This window comes from Trichechus manatus, unplaced genomic scaffold (genome assembly GCF_000243295.1).
Source record: "Trichechus manatus latirostris isolate Lorelei unplaced genomic scaffold, TriManLat1.0 scaffold00114, whole genome shotgun sequence".
NCBI lineage: Eukaryota > Metazoa > Chordata > Mammalia > Sirenia > Trichechidae > Trichechus > Trichechus manatus.
The window spans coordinates 2,392,527-2,411,645 of NW_004444050.1; the positions used below are offsets into that span (position 1 = coordinate 2,392,527).

A 19,119-nucleotide genomic window follows, 5' to 3' on the forward strand; every position below is an offset into this window, starting at 1 on the left:
CACTGTGCTACCAGGGATACTTATGTAAAGATTATAGCCTAAGAAATCCTATGGGACCGTTCTACTCTGTCATATAGGGTTGCTATGAGTCAGAATCAACTTGACAACACGCAACAAGATTATAAAATTATTTTATTTCTTCTTTTGTTTCTGTTGATAACTGAATATTTTTTGTAAAAATTATGTGTTGCTTTATTATTAAAGCAGTTGCCATAGAGTCGACTCTGACTCATGGCAACCCCACATATGTCAGAGTAAAATTGTGCCCGACAGGATTTTCAATGGCTGATTTTTCAGAGGTAGATTGCCAGGCCTTTCTTTTGAAGAGCCTCTGGGTAGACTCAAACCTCTAACCTGTTGGTTAGCAGCCGAGCGTGTTAACCATTTGTACCACCCAGGGATGCTTTATTAATAGTTCTTCACAAAGAAATCAGGATTTAAAAAGCTTATCTTTTAGTAGGAGCAGGCTGTGGTGTGAGATACCACTGGACCTTGGCAATGTGGGCATTCTTTCCCTATCATGTTTGCAATGATGCTGTTCAGGCTGGAAGGACAGTCACAGCAATGTTGGCCAGGCCAAACAATTCTAATACATGACCCACGCTTCATTTAAAATCTGTACAAAACATAGTAGATTTCTGAAATGGAATGATAATTAGTATGGGCTAGAACTGGTGATGTGCTAATAATTAGTGTATCTTAAGACACGTTGCTACTTGATCTGGTAAATGTCTCCATGTGTTGAAGAGCAAGCTGCATCGAAAGTCCTGGGGGACCTTGAGATTCAGGCAGTGACTGGATCCCTGGGTGGACTCTTGCTCCATCTCTTGTGTGGGCTGTAAATTGACATGCAGACAAAGGAGACAGCTAGTGGATGCCAGGGGAGGGAAAAAAAAAAAAGATGACTTTCACCATAATTTATCAGTAATATGTAGAGATAAATTCCTAAAAGGAAATAAGTTCTGAGGAAATTACAGGAAATATTAAATCTGTGATTCTGTTTACGGTAGAAACGCCGACCAACAAATTCCAGCTGTTTCTCTGTGGGTTATAGAAGTGTCACAGGCCTGTTTATTGTTACTGAATTGTCGACTCCAGCCTGGATCTATGGAATCCCATTGGTTTGGTTAGCGATTACTCAGATTTGTCCTAAGGGACATTTCTTATAGGCAATACATTTAGGGAATGCAGCCCTATCCCAAGTTTTTGTTTCCCCAAACTTCTATTCCAGTCTCTTCCCCCTCCCTGCCAACAGTTTGCCTCCTCTCCCCACAGATGTTAGTGTACTTTTATTTATGTAACCAACAGTTAACTAGCACTTCCTATAACATGCACTGTTTTAAATACCTTCAAAGTACTTACTCATTTAATCCCTCATAACAAGGTACTATTATGAACTAGGAACTATTTTTTAAACAAAAACAAAAGCTTTACAGGACAAGAATGATAATTAATTAAATTATCTGCCTTAAAATTAATAATTCTGTATGAAGAAGTAAATAAAGTTAAAAGACAAGCCATACTCTAGGAGAAGAAATTTGAAGTGCATATAACTGATAAAGGATTTGTATCTAAGTTACGCAAAAATTCCTACAAGTCAATAAGAAATGACAGATGGTCCAACTGAATAATGGGCAAAGGATATGAGAAGGAAGACACAGAAGAAAACAAAAGGCACCTAATTGCCCTTAAGTTTATGAAAAGATGCTTAATTTCTCCAGCTCTGGGAAATGCAACTTAATTTAAAATAACTGTGAGATACCATTATGCCTCTATTAAACTGGCAGAAATTTAAAAAGTTTGACAATAACCATAGTTGGTAAGAATATGGAGCATTGAAGAAGAACAATTGGAACCAATCGCTTTGGAGAGCAGTTTGACAAAATCTCTTAAAGCTGACAATGTACCTGCTTTACATCTCAGCAAGTCCACTTCTCTGCATATACCTGAGGGAATCAACCGCATATAAACACATAGAGACAGGTATAAGGTACCATCAAAGCACTGCGTGCAACAGTAAGAAATTAGAAACAATGGACCATTAGTAGGGGAACAGATAAATACATTGTGGAATGTTCACACAGGGGAACACTATCCGCTGGATAAAATGAATGAGCCAAATCAATCCATATGAATATGGATAAATCTTGAAAATGAAAATGTGGAACAAGAAAAGCAAGTTGCAGGGTGTAGTTTAAAAACATACAACATGATACTTTATATTGCTAGTTATTTCATCCAAACAGATACACACAGAAAAAAAACCCAAACCTGTTGCCGTCGAGTCAATTCCAACTCATAGCAACCCTGTAGAACAGAGTAGAACTACCCCATAGCGTTTCCAAGAAACACCTGGTAGATTCGAACTGTCAATCTTTTGTTAGCAGCTGAACTCTTAACCACTACACCACCAGGGTTTCCGATACACACATAAATATAGTAACAGAGCAGAGAGATGTATACCAGCTTTAGGATAGTGGTTACTTCTGAGGAGAAAAAAGGGGGAATAAGATTGAGCAGAGGTTAACCTGTTCCTGTAACCTTTTGTTTCTTAAAGACCTGCAACAAGTATTTTATATTTATACATAAATATATAAAATATTAATATATATTTATATTTATTATATAACATATAAATATATTTTATATTTATTATTAAATATAATGCATATAACATTTTAACAATATGGGTGGGTGGAGGGACATGATTGTTTATGTTCTCTTTTCTACTTTTACACTTTTTGGTATGATTGAAAGATTTCACAATAGTAAAATAAAAAATAAATAATTTAAAAACTAGCTCTAGTGGGTGATTCTCCTGAATTTTCTTTTCAGAATCTGTAGGGAACATTGCTATAGTATTGAGATAGACTCTTCCAGCAAGTTTAATGTTATGCGGATTGCTTGTCTTTCTAAAGGTTTACATTCAATTCTTATGGGCTTACAGTACAATGTCTTTTCCACTCGTATTCTTCTTTGTTTTTGTAAGTCTCTGCAAAATATTTTTTAGCTTTCTGGCTTTTTCACAAAATTATTTGGCGCTTAAAGGCGCAGTTTTCTGGGCCTAGTCTTCTCCTGTATATCAAGAAGTTGGAGTGTTAAGAGATCTTTCTTTCCAATACCCTGGAGAGCCACCCTCATGGTCTGAGAGGGATAGCCACAATTATAGTGAAAGGGGATGAGATTGATGTGCAAATGTAAAATGATTATGGATTTTGAATTTTGGATAGACATATATCAAAACTTCTTTTCAGAAAACTGTGGTTGGCAAGTCCATAGCTCTACATAGAGACAGTAGAGTGATAGATAAACCTTTCTACTTTTGCATAAATAAAAATTTACATGGAAATTAAATATTTGTAATTAATTCAGATTTCAAATTATACGGACAAATCACTTTGTGAATTTAAGAATGCTTTTTTTTAACATGAAGTCGTATTCTAATATGTTCGTATTTTCAAATGATGTAAAACCTCTCTGCAAAGACAACTAACTAGGCTCCTCAGTAACATTTTGGAGCCCTGAATTTGTACGTGGGGTAAATGATTGAGAAGATTCAAAGAGTCTTGTCGCAGAGTCTTCAGATATAATTTATTCTTTAAATAATTTTCTGTTCTGGCACAAAAGTGGGAGAAAATGCATGAAACCAAGAGGGATATGATTTTATTTTTTTACCGCAAATGTTGTCCTATTCTCTTCTGAATCGAACTCTGTAAAACATGGAAGAAAGTGTCTTTGAGCACCTCACAAACTAGCAAGAGATGAGGGAAAAGGAAACCTTTCATTTGCTCTAAGTTGCTGTCATTTATTTTGAAGCATCCTGACTGTGCCCAGAGGCAGCAGGGCTTCTTAGGGAAATGCAGCCTGCTACAGCTGTGGACCCAGCATGGTCCCAGTAGGGATTCTCATTCATCACTGACAGAAAGGGAGGCTTTGGACTTGGTCTCCACTGTTAGGATGAGACAAAGAGATGCAATCTTTAACTCTGTGGCCTCCCCGCAAGCTTTGATACCTCCTTGTTATATTGTTAGTTGCCTTGAGTCCATTCAGATGTATGCAGAGGAGAAAACTATAGGGTTTTCAATACTGTGACCTATCAGAAGCAGATCGCCAGGCCTGTCTTCTGAGAGCCTCTGGATGGGTTTGAACCACCAATCTTTTGGCTAGTAGTTGAGTGCTTAACAGTTTGTGCCACCCAGGGACTCCTCTTGGACTACTTTACACGCAGGGGCTACCTGTTTACATTATTATTGGTCCTGGTTGCTGGCCTGGTAAAACTTGCCTGTTTTATTACTCCCCAACTCTAGGATGGAGGCAGTAGCCCAATTGTAGCTGGTCTGAGGGTGGCACCATGTACTAGAATTTTACTGGTGTTGATGCTGATGTCTAGCAGGTCTACCCTACAGAATGAGCATAGAGAAGGACCCGTTCAAGACTCCATGACCTGACAGAGTTGAGCCTTCTGATGGATACACTTCCCTACTCAACCACTCTATGCCTCAGTTTCATCAATTATGAAGATTATAAATCTCACCACAGGATTATGAGGATTAGAAATAATATATGAAACACATTTCTTGTAGTGCCTGGTACATAAAAGGTTAACAGTAGTACAGAGATGCTGGGCTCCAGGTACTACCCCTTAGTCTGTTCCTGGACTTACCTACCCAGAGTCAAGCAGTAGAAAGTGGTGGTTAACAGATAGACTTCAGACCCAGGGTAGAATTCCAGCTTTGCTCCTTAATGTTTCTGTGAGTTAGAATGGTTACTTAAACTCTCTAATTCATTGAGGAAACCCTCAATAAGATGGATTGACACAGTAGCCGAACAATGGATGCAAAGATACCAACAACCATGAAGATGGCGCAAGACTGGGCAATGTTTCATTCTGTTGTACATAAGTTCGTCATGAGTCGGAGCTGATTTGATGACAACTGACAACAACAACAAACTCTCAAACTTTACTTTCCTCATCTTTAAATTGGTATCTACCTCACAGAATTGTGAAGACTAAATGAAGTAATGGATGTAAACCTCTTACCCCAGAGCCTTGCACTTGAGAAATACTTAATAAATGGTTGCTTGGGTTACAGAAAACTTGTTAATGTTATTAACTGATGTTTTTATTAAGGTCATACAGATAGAGGTGGTGGCACTATGGCTCAAACCCAAGTCTATCCAAAGCTCATGCCTTTTCTATTGTAGCACACTTCCTGTGTTTGAATACTGCCAGGAACCTGGCTGCCAGTAAGTTCTCTATTACTAGAAATATTTTCAATGGACATAAAATGATGATTTTGCAGGAATCATGGAAAACAATAGATGATTTTTAAGGTCCTTTGAATTCCTGAGATCTTATGATTCTCTGGATAATAGGCAGTGTCTAAATTGAAACATCATGTTTTAAGCATTTGTTTGTAAGTTAGTTGGGAACTTGAAATTTCATTTCCCAAGATATAAGTCTATACAGAATTTAAGGACCAGTGTAGAAGAAGGAAGAAGAAGAGGTGCTTTAATATTACATTTAAATCTTTCTACCTCCCTAAAGGCTCTACATAGTCTATTTTCTCTCAACTTCAGTGACTAATTAAATCTGGTCTCAGAGAGGTAGTAGGAGAAAACAATCTACCATACTAATCCAAGCTAATATAATTGAGAGCCTCTTATTCTTACCAAATAGTCATATATTCATTCATTCAGCAAATATTGAGTACAGATTTAGCCAAGGATGTGAGTTCAGGCAAGGGAGGAATACCAGGTTACTTGGGGCGGGGGGAATCATAAAGTCTGAGTGGAAACATCTGATGGTAATTAGAAAAAGGGAATTGGTGAAAGGCAGGTCTGGAGATAAGGATTGGGTGCCTGTACATAGAGATGACAGGATTACTTAGGTGAGTAAAAGAGAAGAATAAAGAATCTTGAGAGTGGATGATAAAGGCAGAAGCATTAATAAAGAAACAGAAATGGCCCGAGAGTTATTAGGAAAACCAAGAAAGTATAGTGTCTCAGAACCCAAAGATAGGAGAGTCAACATCATCAAATACTGCACAGAGAGCAGGTAGGATAAGACTATGAAAAGAATATTGGATTTGACAAGTGGTCACTGGAGACCTTTGGATATCAGATAAGAAAAGGTGTAGATGACCAAGCCAGATTCCAAAGGCTGAAGAAATAGTGATGGATTGTAAGTAGATAAATAGGATAGTAACTAACAGGGGTAGGAATACCAAGAAAATTTTTTTCCATATGGAAACTTATGATTGACACATACTAGTGTATGGTGGATATTGATAGAGAAGCAAATGCAGAGTGCATCAGAGGGAGAGTAAGCTGCCTCCTGTCAAGTTTCTTTATCTTTGGGTTTGTCTACATTGTTCTATTCTCTATACCAGTGCTGGAGTTATCTTCTTAAAACAAGATATCTGATTAAGTCAGTACCTTCTTAAAGACCTCTTTGGGTCCCTCATTCCAGAGGAAACCCAGTGTCATCCTTAGCATAGCAGACAAGGTGCTTGGCGCTCTGGTTCTAACCTCTCTCCTCCATTTCATCTCCTGCCACTCTGGACTCAGGAGATTTCAGATTGTTTTCAGGTCGAGTCTTTGTACACCTTGCTCTCTCTGCCTTGAAGATTCTACTACCCATCCTTCACATGGAAAATTCTAACTCCTCCTTCAACACCTGGCTCAGATGTCACTGCCTTTATGAAAGCTTCCTTACTCCCAGGCAGAGTTCAGGTCTCCCTCTTTGGTCCTTCAAGTGTTCATTAGTAAATTCATCACAGAATCTTGTATTGTAATGCACCTGTTTCGATAGCCGTGTTCTCCATTGGACTGTGAGATCTCTGAAAACAGGGACTATATCTTATTTATTGTTGTAATCTCCATGGCTGGCACAAAACTATTGATAAAAGCTTCAGGAATGAATGAGTAACAATATATAGAGAAATATATTGATATATATAGGATGGAAGTGAAGAAGCATATTAGTGCAAAAGATGAATAGTTTTCCACCCTCTTTTTGGCTATGACTCATATAATGCATACAGTATGTAAGACTATGCATTCTGAATGTATTCTGCTGCAGTGCTTGTTATATATTAGAAAAGTCTCAAGTTCAAAGAAATTAACTTGCATTAATTCATATAGCTTTTAAGGTCAGAGGTAAAATAAAGATAATAATCACCTTACAGTGTAATTGAGAAGATAAAATTGACAAAATATAAACTAAACAATTACATGCCTGACATTTAGCTATTACCAATATTACAATTATTTCCCCGTGGCCAGGAGCTCTGGCTTATTAGTTTCTCTGCAGTCTTGGATTTGGCTCCTTTGCAACTTTAATCCATTCTCTAAAGAGAAGCGTTTTTTGTTTGCTTGTTTGTCTTTTAAGCTAAATTTTGATGTTAGGATTTTTAAACTCCATCCTTGTTTAAATTTAAATAAGTCCATCCTTATACAGGTAGCATTTTAGCTACCTAAATAATGCTATCTGATTAACAACACTCATTCCTGGCATCAAGTAAATTCAACAAAAATTCTAGAATTAAATATATGTGTTGATTTAGTAAATTCACAGTTAAGTCTGAATTGTTCATGAGTCTCCAGATAACTTCCCAGCAGAGGCTCTAGCTTTGAGGCTTGCTAAGCGGGATCTAGGACACCCTTCTTGTTTAATCTTTAGGATTCTATTGCCCTGATTTAGATCAGCTCTTTCTTTTTAGCAGAATTTTTGTGGTTCATAAAAACATGCACTTATAGCTTTTTTGCATAGGTAAAGGAAAGGATTCCACATCAGATTTAGATCAAGAGAGAGCTTTTCAGAAGAAAATGATGAATGTGTCCTCGGGGAGCGGCGGAATGCAGCGATGTTCTGTCTCTGATTGAGTTTATGGCTTTTATGAACACTTTCTACGCCCACACCCACACAGATACACAAACAGTGGTCACAACTGCAGCTCCAGACGTGGCCTTTCCTTCCCCCGCCTCCTAGTCTCATTTCCAAAGCGCATCCATTGTTTTCCATAACATGAAATAAATCCCTTTCTTTTGCCCAGTGGTGAAAAGCTTATATAAATACTAAAACTTCAACTCTTCCCCTGAGTTTTCTGTTGGCGAGCTTGCAGCCCATGGCTTGTTTGGATATTGACATGCATTTTCTCTGCAGGTCTTTCAGGTCACTGGGGTGAGTCCAGTAACTCTCTTGTCTTGAAAACGTATTAGACTAACCATCATAACACTCCGTTTTTGAAAACCTAAATAAATGACATTGTGGTTGAAAAGACTCCGGGTTCAAAGTTTCTCTTTTATTCTTTCAATTCCTTCAGCATATATCCTTCTGGTAATATATATCTATATGTAGCTTAGAAAGTCTTGGCCAGGAGATGAGTTTAATAATCATTGAAAAGAAAATAGGAATGTGAAGAATTGATTAGAAACAAGACCTTTAACTTTGCGTCATGGTGTTTCCGTGAAAGATTTTTTTTCCCAAAATTTAGAAGGGAAATATTTTATTGTTTACTAAATAGGGATAGTTAACATTATTGGGCTGTAATTAAAATGTATAGTGAAAAGTCTTTATCTATCATATTGGAGAAAAAAGGGAAGACATTTTATTTAAAGACAAGTAACAAGGCCTGGTATATAGTAGGCACTTGCTAAACAGCTGTAGAATAAATGGATGAATGAATAAGGTTAATTACATTCCTAGTGGTAAAATGAAACATTTTATCAGATCCTTATATAAAAAATGTATATGATTTAACATCGTTATTCATATAATAGCTTATCTTTAGAGAGTACATTAATCCAAACCTCTTCTTTTTTTTCCTTTAATTTTTATCCATTTGCAATCTGAAAAGCATCCTCAAAGTATTAATACTGTTTTTTCACTTTTTATTTTTTGGAAAATGATGAAGAGGTGGGTTTTTCTAACATAATTTCCTTAGGCGTCTGCAGAGCTGAGACTGATGCTAGCTATGTACGAGAGAACTGAATAGAAATCCACGAACACTAAATATGTGTACTGTATTTCCACCAGTGCTTCCATATTAGTGAGGCATTTTAACTGCTAATCTGCCTTAAAAATATCTTTGGTTACCCAAGTGATTAGTTAACTAAAAAGCTTGCTCTTAACAATTCTAAAATTCTTCATACATTAGAAACTATTATTATTATCTTGGAGGATCCAAGATTTTGCTTAACAGATAAGAAATAGAAAATAGAAAATCTCGCTAATTAAATCTCCTTTCCTTAGGCTGAATAGAGAAAATAAAGAAAAACAAACTTTATATCACTAAAGCCCAATTTTAAATGACAGTAAAATAAATAAATAAACAAAAAACAAAGGTAAAGGACTTGGATGAATTAGAGTTTTGTTAGCTAAACCGAGGTATCAGTGTTTGCATGTCTAGAGTGTTCTGATTAGTAAATCACAGTGCAAATAAATAGTAGCTATGGTTATTTTTAGGCCAATAGTTATGGCTGCTAATTTTGATGTACTTTAAATATAATGGAGGTAAAACACCTAGCTTTGTTTTAAAGCAGCTATGTTAGTTTACTTCTTCTTTAATTTTGAGGAATAATTTAGTATATCAGTGTCTATCCTAACCTAATATACTGTACCTAAAACCTGAAACACACTTTGCACAATGGCTGGTACATCATGCTCAAAACTGCAATGATATTATTATTATATATTTGTAAAGTGCTCAATGCCACACTTGAAACTCTTATCATTTTCCACAGTTTCTCTTCTTCGGGAGACTCTCTGTAAAAGAATATACAAGGATAGAAGTAGAAGGAATTACTTCTCTAATGGTAGAATTTCAAGCAACCAGACCTAGTAGCTACTCTAGTGCTGCTCAAGTCATTTCATACAGAGAACATTCTATCAAAACTAGGAGTAAAGAAACGCTAAGAAACTTATTTTTGTCATTATCAGCTGCTTAGGAAGAGAGCCACATGAGGAAAGGTTGTGATGTATTCTTCTATAATGAAAAAATGAAAAAAAAAAGCATTCTTTTTTATCTTTCCTAGGTTTGCAGAAGAAATGACCAGCAAGTGGTTGAATCTCTTTGAAGGCAGTGGGATCCCTTATGGTCCAATCAATAGCATGAAGAATGTATTTGCAGAACCCCAGGTTTGTTTTTTGAGATTTTTGGTACACTGTGGTTAACAATATAAGAATTTGCCTCTCTTTTCTGTGCAGATTGATTTATATAAATGTACATTAGCCACTGATCTTAAGCTTAAGTCAAACAACACAGTTTGTAACTGCTATGTAAAAGTTGTTTATAGACTTGAAATAGAGAATCAGAATTTAGAACTGGCTGTCTATAATGTATCATCTTTCCTTATCAGCCACTACATGAAGTTTCAGAGGGCAGGGCATTTGTTTTTCTTAAAAAATAAAAGATAGACAATTGAAAGATTGGGGCCAGGTGTTCACAGGTCATTCTTTGTAAAAGAAATACGAGAAACTTCACAGTTATAGCCAACATCTGATCACATGGATGTGTTAAAATGTAGAAAACCATTCGCAGTTAATTTTGCACATGCAGAGGCTTTTGTATGCTTTGATTAATGTGCATCATTTGTGAAAAATAAATTATACCTGAATAGAGATTCATGCTATATATTGTTTAACAGATTCCTGCTTGGGGCCCAGGAAGAAGGGTTACCTGAAAAAATATTCCTTCTAGAATGTTGTTCAGATAATTATTTTTGGATGATGCCAAAATAATATTTTGATTTTATAACTTCAGTCAAGATCACTACAAGCAATTTACCATTTCTCAGTTTCACATATTAACCTTCTTAACCCCAAAAGGTAGAGGGACTTAATTTTTCTATGAGGCTTTCACTATGATTATTTGTGTATCTTGTCAGTTTCCAACATTTGAGAATTAGAGATTTTTTTTTGGGGGGGGGGGTTCATTTATATAGTTGGAGATTTTTCTTTGAAATGAATTATTGAAATGCCATTTACCTTTTTGAGGGAGGAGAACTTTGTTGAACACTGATCTCTGTTCTTTAACTTTGGTGCTTTTATCTTTCATGAAACCCGTTGCCATCAAGTCGATTTCGACTCACAGTGACCCTATAGAACAGAGTAGAACTGCTCCATAGGGTTTCCAAGGAGAGCCTGGTGGATTCGAACTGCTGACCTTTTGGTTAGCAGCCGTAGCTCTTAACCTCTACACCACCAGGGTTTCCATCTTCCTTGAATAGCTATTTAAAAGAGAACTGAAATATATTTAATTCAATGGTTACAATATTTGCTGGAGAAAAAACGAGAATCAATTCAGGAATTCTGCTTTGTGTTACTTTCTTCCAAGATGGCGAGTATGACAGAGCTTTGTCCATAACAAAGCAATAGTCAATAAGTCTTTGAGGTAAGGGGGCCCATTTGATGTGGACTGAGTCATTTCATCCAAGAGGGATGTCGAAACATCAGTGGATTGATGCCAGGTGATTCCTCGCGTTGAAGTGGCCGTGTATGTGTACTAAAGAGTGTAGACCACCTGGGCCAATTTTCTTACTTTATAACTTTGAATGAGGCCAAGTTTTGGTTTTAAGCTGTTCTGGGGGCATGGCTGGGTTACTGTTACTTCCCTGTCTTCAGATTTCTATGCTTAAACATGGTACTGAGGTGTGCAGGACTTCACGTTTAACTCAGTTTGAGGGCACATTTCTCTGGAGATTTTCTATCAGTCTTTCTGGTGGCCCCCCTGTGTTTCATCAGTGATAAAGGTACCAATGCAAACAACATTATTTTTAAAGTCATTTTCTAATGTTATGATCATATTATACTGTTATGATGAGCAAGGCTCCAAGGTCCCACAAAGGACCTTAAAACTCTTCACTTAATGGGCTATCTCAGAGTGAATATAGGATAATTAGAATTTTCATGCCCATTTTTTCCTTTTAGTTCAGTTTAATTACTTTAATCTTTGCATTTCATTTTCATCTCTTTTGGACCTGCCAAGAAATTTCTATTATTGGTCTATGGCATATTTTTAGTACTTAGCCCACTTTCCAAATGGAGAAGATTGATATTACCTAAGCCTGGATACTAGCTTTTCCTACTACCCTGAGTCTCTGCAAACTGTGCTCTTACCCACCAAAAAGGGAATTCTAATTGTTACAGTTCTAATATCAAAAATAATCATACCATGATGATTTTGACAATCATATCCTAATAGCATGAGTAGAGTTGTTCTCTTTTATACCTAATTTCATTCTTCCTTTGAAAGAGGAATTCTTCCATTGGAATTTATTGCCAAGATATATGTATAAAATTTATCTGGATTTCTAGGAAGACTAGAAACTGTGTGCTAGTCTTACATTTTAAAAATTGGTAAAGATGATCATGGTGATGGTTAGCGGGACTGTTACTCATTAAGAGGCAAGGACACCTTCCTTCCCCTATGCTTGGAGTTGTTTGGCCCTTTTAAAAAGAATTCCATAAAATTTTGAATTTTGAAAGGAGTGTAGAATATAGAAATAGCAGAGTTTTTTTTTAAATGTGTGTAAAATAGGTTATTAAAAAACACCTTAAGAAGAACATCTAACAAATGTCTGCTTAGAAAGTTTATGCATTTATTCAACAAAACTTTATTGTATTTACTATGGACAAGGTGCTAGGGATTTAGAGTACACTTAGTAAGTATTTGGCTTTCTGAAAAGGAAATTCAAAATCAGCTTACATAGCAGGTATGCAATAAATATTTGTTGATGAGTGAATCAGTGAATGAATGAATTGATTAACTATAGAAAGTATAGGCTTCCCGTATGATAAAGTAGTTCCTCTGCGCGCCTGACGGGGTCCGATAATCTCTGTGATTAAGGCTGGTGGGAAAGCCCTTGGTGATCTCAGGAGACTGTCCAGCATGGTGGTTAAGGCCATGGAGTGAGAATTCCTGGGCAGTTTATAAACCTTCTAGGTTTTGGTTTCCTTAAATTTAAAGTGGTGAAATAGGACCTTATCTTCTATACTGATGTAAGTGTTAAATGAGAGAATGAATATCAAGGGCAGCAAAGGGGCTGCCAGATGGTAAACACTCAGGACACGATGGTGGCTGTGGTTACGATGGTACCCTTTATGGTTATATTTTCATTAGCAAAGACCTTCTTTTACTTACCTTTGTTTGGCAGATAGAGGCAAAGTCTTGTTCGGAACCCTAATCCAGAGTAGCTTCAAGATGAGGCTCATGAAAATCAAGCTCTAACTAATATCCTTGTATGAAATGCATCTGCAAAATCGATGCCAAGAAGTCCTCAACCCTTCATTGTTTCTGATTACTGAAAGCCCTTTTATTTTTTATTTTATGTAAAAGTTTTTCATAAGCAACATTTCCGTTTAAGGTGTTCTCCTTGATTTCCCCCTGATGAGCTGCAGAGTTTCTTGGCCCCAGGATGGAACTAGCCACTTCTGTCCAGACGTGGGAACGCACCGCTGGCGCCCGTGGCCCGGCTCTCCATGTGCGCTGTGCCAGCACAGCTGCTAGCTCAACTCAGAATTGCTTTGGGTGAAGTACAAGGCCTGGAACATGGCGCAGGAAGTGGGACTTTGATGAAGTGAAAAGGGTATGTCTAACCAAAAAAAAAAAAGAGGATGAGAAGTATCAGAGAACAGGAGAGAACTTTCTGTGGGCCTACTTATCAAATGGACTACGTTTCATCTGTGGTTTGAACTTGGTAGATTAAAAAAAAGTTGCTTTGTGGTAGAAACGATTTCTAATCATAGTCTCTCATACACCGAGAAAACTTGATTTTTTGACTCAACCGAAACAACAGATAATTACTTTTTCTTGGATAGGTGGAAGGTTGTCTTTTATCATCTGATTATATGCCTTTGCACAGTTAAAATGATCCTACAGGCATCCATGTTAAGTCACTCAAGAATACTATGGGGGTTTTAGTCCACATTTGCTGATAGTTCTGCACAGTTTTGATCCAAAACTCTTGAAGTGGTAGTTTTGTTGTTTTTCTCCGTCCATGACATATTGTCTGTGGAAAACTCTGTGTATTATAGAGATATAACATAGATTATCTGCATGTAGATTTTAATAGTCACTCGTTTCTCCAAGTGCTTTCTTAAAATATGTTCTTTTAATCAGGTCACGATTGAGCAGTACATTAAAGGAATTCTTAAAAAGTTTCAAAAACTTATTAGATGACCTCAGTATGGTCCTATTTAATGTACCCTTGGGAACATGAGGATGAAATACATTGTGGTTTGAGCTTTTCCAACCCAAACAAACTTGAAAGAAAATGCAGCTTTTAATAGAAACTATTCAAATTCCTACAAAAATAGGTATGGATCTCACCACAGACAGGGTTTTAAAATATTATGTACGAGGAAAATCAAAAGACAGTTATTATCCTGCTTTTAGTATTTCACTTAAGATTGTATATTTGGAGATTCTAATCCATCAACATCTTTGAATGAGCTGTTCAATTAAAAAATATATATATATAAAAGAATAGCCAGGACTTCTAATTAATATTTTTATTTGTCCTTGATGCCATGATCTGAGAGTAGAGAATAGAGGGCAAAGGGTGTCACAAAACTGGTGTTATCTAACAGAATCCTCATATTTGTACCACACAAGTTGAATACATCAGGTGTAAGACATCACCCTGAAGCATCACTTCTGAGAACTATTGGGAGGGAAGTATCAGAACTGAAATGTCGCAGCTGGCCCTGATTTCAACTGGTGCCAAACACCTGCAAGCTCTAAAGGATACCAAAACAAAACCCCACCCGGTGGCAGCACGCCATCCCTTAACAGCCCTTCCTTAACTTTGCATCACCATCAAAATTAATTTAACATTTTCTACAGAAACCTTATTCTTCCTGTCCCAGAAGGCCATTACAACTCCTTTAGCAAATCTTTCGTATGGGATAAATATGTCATAGAAACAAACAGAGTGAAGTACTGAAGTATTTGATGGCTGGAAATTATCTGTTGTTTTCATCTCATTATTTGTGGAAGCCTGTGAAGTTGGAGGTTTTATTAATCTCTAGGCTATCTCATAGTTTCTAAGTGATTTTGTATTAGCACATTCTGGCAAAATATCTGAGCATCTGGAAAAAAAACTTGAATATTCATATAGCAATTGTCAGAAGCACCCCAAAATACAGAGCCCTGTCTAACACACACACACACACAATTGAAGCATTTTAAAGATCACATTTGAGTGACTTTAGTTACTATTTGTTGAAATGAAGTTTCATAGCCCTGGGAGGGTTATACAAGTCAAGCAGAATTATATCTTTGTTTCTAATACTGCTGGGAAATACATACAGTGGTTCCTGCAAATGGAAAATAGTTGGTAAAGATACGAGGCAAAACAATATGTGTGGAAATAATTCCTAGCAGAAAAGAGAGATAAATAAATTTTATGTGTATCTCTGCATCTAAATGGCACATTTTGGATAATGCACATATTCAGATATATTATGTGTGTGTTTGTTTTATGATACCTAGGTATAATATTTTCTATTATTTTTGAAGAAATAGTGTATTTTGAACTTGGGTGATTAAATAAAAATTGAGAGTTTTAAAGCTTCAATTTTATACTTTAACATAAAATTAAAGGCAATAATATCTGATTTTAGTTTGTTGAATTGAGAGGAATCTTAATGCAAAAAACCCCATGTGTTATTATTTAAGAGGAATCCCACTGAAATGAGGAATAAAAACTAAGGACTTAGTATAATATTAGTTGCATTTTATATTCATTTTTTACTATATACCTAAGAAATTTGGATGCAGTTTGGATGGGCCAGTTTCTTTGAACTATTACACTTATACCTATATTAGATATCCAGTTTGAATGTTTTGGACATTACCTGATTCACACTGATGTAAATAAGGTTGTACAATTTATATTAAAGGAAAAAAGAAAAAAAAGCCCCTCCTCTACTTCAGACCTTTTCACAAGAAGGTGAAAGGTATGGTTCAGGGCAAATGAGACCCTGATCACTTATTCGTTCATTCACTTACTTATTCATTTAGCAAATTGTAACTGATTGCTTGCTTTATGTATGGTCTTAGGTATTTGGCAAGGGGGGAGTGGATAATGGAAGACAGTGAATAAAGAGGACAAAAATGAAAGCTATCAAACGCTCAGGGAGGTTACACAGTGTAAGTCAAGGTAGAAAGTGTTCAGTGTCACAGAAGAGTCACACATAAATGCTCTGAGTATTTGTAGTAGGAAGAAATTATATATATAGGCATCGGTCATCGTGAGATTTTCCTATGTAATGAATAAACCAAATTTTATCATTTGACAAAGAGTTGCAAAATGTTTTAATCATGAACATTACCAAAATCCTTTTAGTTTATCATGTTACTGGTAAGTTCCTTCTCAATGATTAGGAGGAAGACAATGGAGTGTTTCAGCTTTTACTGTGGTGATTTTGAAATTATCTCTGACCTAAGAATATTCAAAGGTTTCTTCTAAAAGTCATTCCCCTCCTTTCCCATGTCTCTCTCTATCTTTCCCACTCTCTCTGTCTCGTGCACCGTTTATTCATCAAACTCCACATGTATACCTTATATTTTCCAATCATTTCCAAAATATTTCAGAGTGGAGATACATAGTATAATCCTTGGCTTTGACCAAGCCTTGAACTTTCAAGCCAAAGACTTAATTTATTTTTTTTTTAATAAGTAAAAAATGAAAATCAAGAAGGGTTAATTAATATTATTTGGAGGCATTTTGAGCCCAGAATGAAGTGTAATGAGCACCACTTAATTTTAGAAAACAGTTTAGCTCAGCACTATCCAATAGAAATATAATGCAAGCCACATATGTAATTTGAAATTATTTAGTGACCAAATTTAAAAAGGAGAAATAAATAGCAAAATTAATTAATTTTATTAGTATGTTTTATTCAACACAATATACCCCAAATATAAGTTCAACATGTAATTAATATTAAAAAGAATATTAATGAGGTACTTTCCTTTTTTGTGCTAAGTCTTTGTTGAGTATTTTATACTTATAGCACATCTGGATTTAGATTAGCCACATTTCAAGTGTTCAGTAAGCACATGTGTCTAGTGGCTATGTTGTTGGACAGCCAATTATAATTGATCTAGCCAATTATAAAAATATTTAGAAGGCTGTTCTTTGCCTTTTTCTCTTGCTTTGTCCAATTTTTAATTATTTTGCTTCTTATTCATCCATCCAACTAAATTAAACATGTTAATTTTATACTTAACATCTTCACAGTACCTGATTTGAAGACATAAGAATTTCATCTTTGAAAAGTCCTGTTTTGATTACTTAATAGCAATTTATTCTAGGATGCATTTCTTTTTTCTTAGTCATTTAAATTAGTGTTGATTTCTACGTGCATTTAAACTTTTTATAGCTTGGAGAGAAAGCTTTTACTGAAACAAATAATTTCTATTGTAACAATATAAAAATATGTAATAAAATATCAGCCATCTTTTCTGATATAAGTATTGTCAGAATTTTGGGGTTTCAGGCTTACTGTTGTTGGAGTTGAAAAATGCAAGGACATATAGAAAACTATAAAACTTGATTGAGAGCCATAGTCACCATGGCTGAAGGCTGAATATTGTTAAGATATCACTTATTTTCCAGATTACTTATAGTTCTCATGAAATTGCAGTCTCAGTGAGATTATTTTTTGAAATTAAAAAAAAGAGGTTTTTTAAGTTTATCTAGAAGAGTACATGAACATGACCACAAATGATACTTTTAGAACTTTTCTAAAAGGATTAACAATGAAGAAGGAATAGATACAAAATGGTGTATTCCTGGCCTGAAGGGATCTTTGCAAAGGGTGCCTAGGTTCAGTGAGAACTTCACAGACAGACCCTGAACTAGTATAGAACAATGATACATCAATCAGTGAATCCTTCTTTTTCTTGTCTTCCCCTTTTTCCTTCAGTATTTTGTATGTGTATATATATATATATATATTTTTTTTTCTACATCCTGGACAAGACTTGAGTTTTTGTTTATAGCCATCTGAGTGAATGTGAAGTGGCATCACATTATGATTTTGATTTGTATTAACCTAATGACTAATAATGTTGAATATCTTTTTATATGCTTGCTGGCCATTTATATATCTTGTTTGGAGATTGTATTGAATCTTTAGATCGATTTAAATAATCTTGCCATTTTAGTAGTATTAAGTCTTCCAGTTTAAGAACATGAGATGCCTTTTCCATTTATTTAGATCTTTATTTTCTTTCAATAATTTTTTTTTATAGTTCCAGTGTACAAGTCTTGAACTTCTTCTGTTAAATTTATACCTAAGTGTTTTACCCTATTGATGCTATTATAAATGGAATTGTTTTCTTAATTTCTTTTTTGAGTTGTTTGTTGCTAGTGTATATAAATATAGTTGATTTTTGTATATCGATCTTGTATCTTGCTGAACTTGTTAATATTAGAAGTTTTTGCAGTGGATTACGTAGGATTTTCTAGATTCAAGACCATCTCTTCTGTAAATGGAGATAGTTTCAGTTTTTCCTTCCAGTCTGAATGTCATTTTCTTTTTCTTGCCTAATTACCCTATCTAGAACCGCTAGTATAATATTGAATAAAAGTCAGAACAGTGGAAATCCTTGTCTTGTTGCTGATATTAGGGCATAGCATTCAGTCTTTCACCATTGAGTATGATATTAGCTGTGAGTTTTTCATAGTTGCTATTTGTCATCTTGAGGAAATTTCCTAGTATTCCTAATTTTTTGAGTGTTTTTATTATGAAAGCGTGTTGGATTTTGTTAAATGCTATTTCTGCATCTGTTGGGATGATCGTATGATTTTTGTATTTTATTCTATTAATATGGTATATTTCATTAATTGATTTTCAAATGCTAAACCAAACTTCATTCCTGGGATAAATCTAATTTGATCATGATGTGTAATAATTCTTTTAGGTGCTAGATTTGGTTTGCTAGTATTTTGTTGAGGATTTTTGCATCTAGATTCATAAAGGATATTGGCCTGTAGTTTTCCTGTGATGTCATTGTCTGATTATAGTGTCAGGGTGATACTGGCCTAAAAAAATGAGTTTGGAAGTGTTCCCTCCTCTTCTATTTTTTTTTTTTTTAAATTGTA

At 35.4% G+C, this 19,119-nt stretch overlaps 1 protein-coding gene across 1 annotated transcript in view; it reads left to right on the forward strand.

The window, feature by feature from the left end:
- SUGCT (succinyl-CoA:glutarate-CoA transferase) overlaps positions 1 to 19,119 on the forward strand; it is an 871,200-nt gene that overhangs the window by 398,785 nt on the left and 453,296 nt on the right. Inside the window, exon 12 of the mRNA XM_004383969.2 lies at positions 10,039 to 10,141. Within this exon, the coding sequence (XP_004384026.1) occupies positions 10,039 to 10,141 (103 nt within the window). The remainder of the gene's footprint in view (positions 1 to 10,038; positions 10,142 to 19,119) is intronic.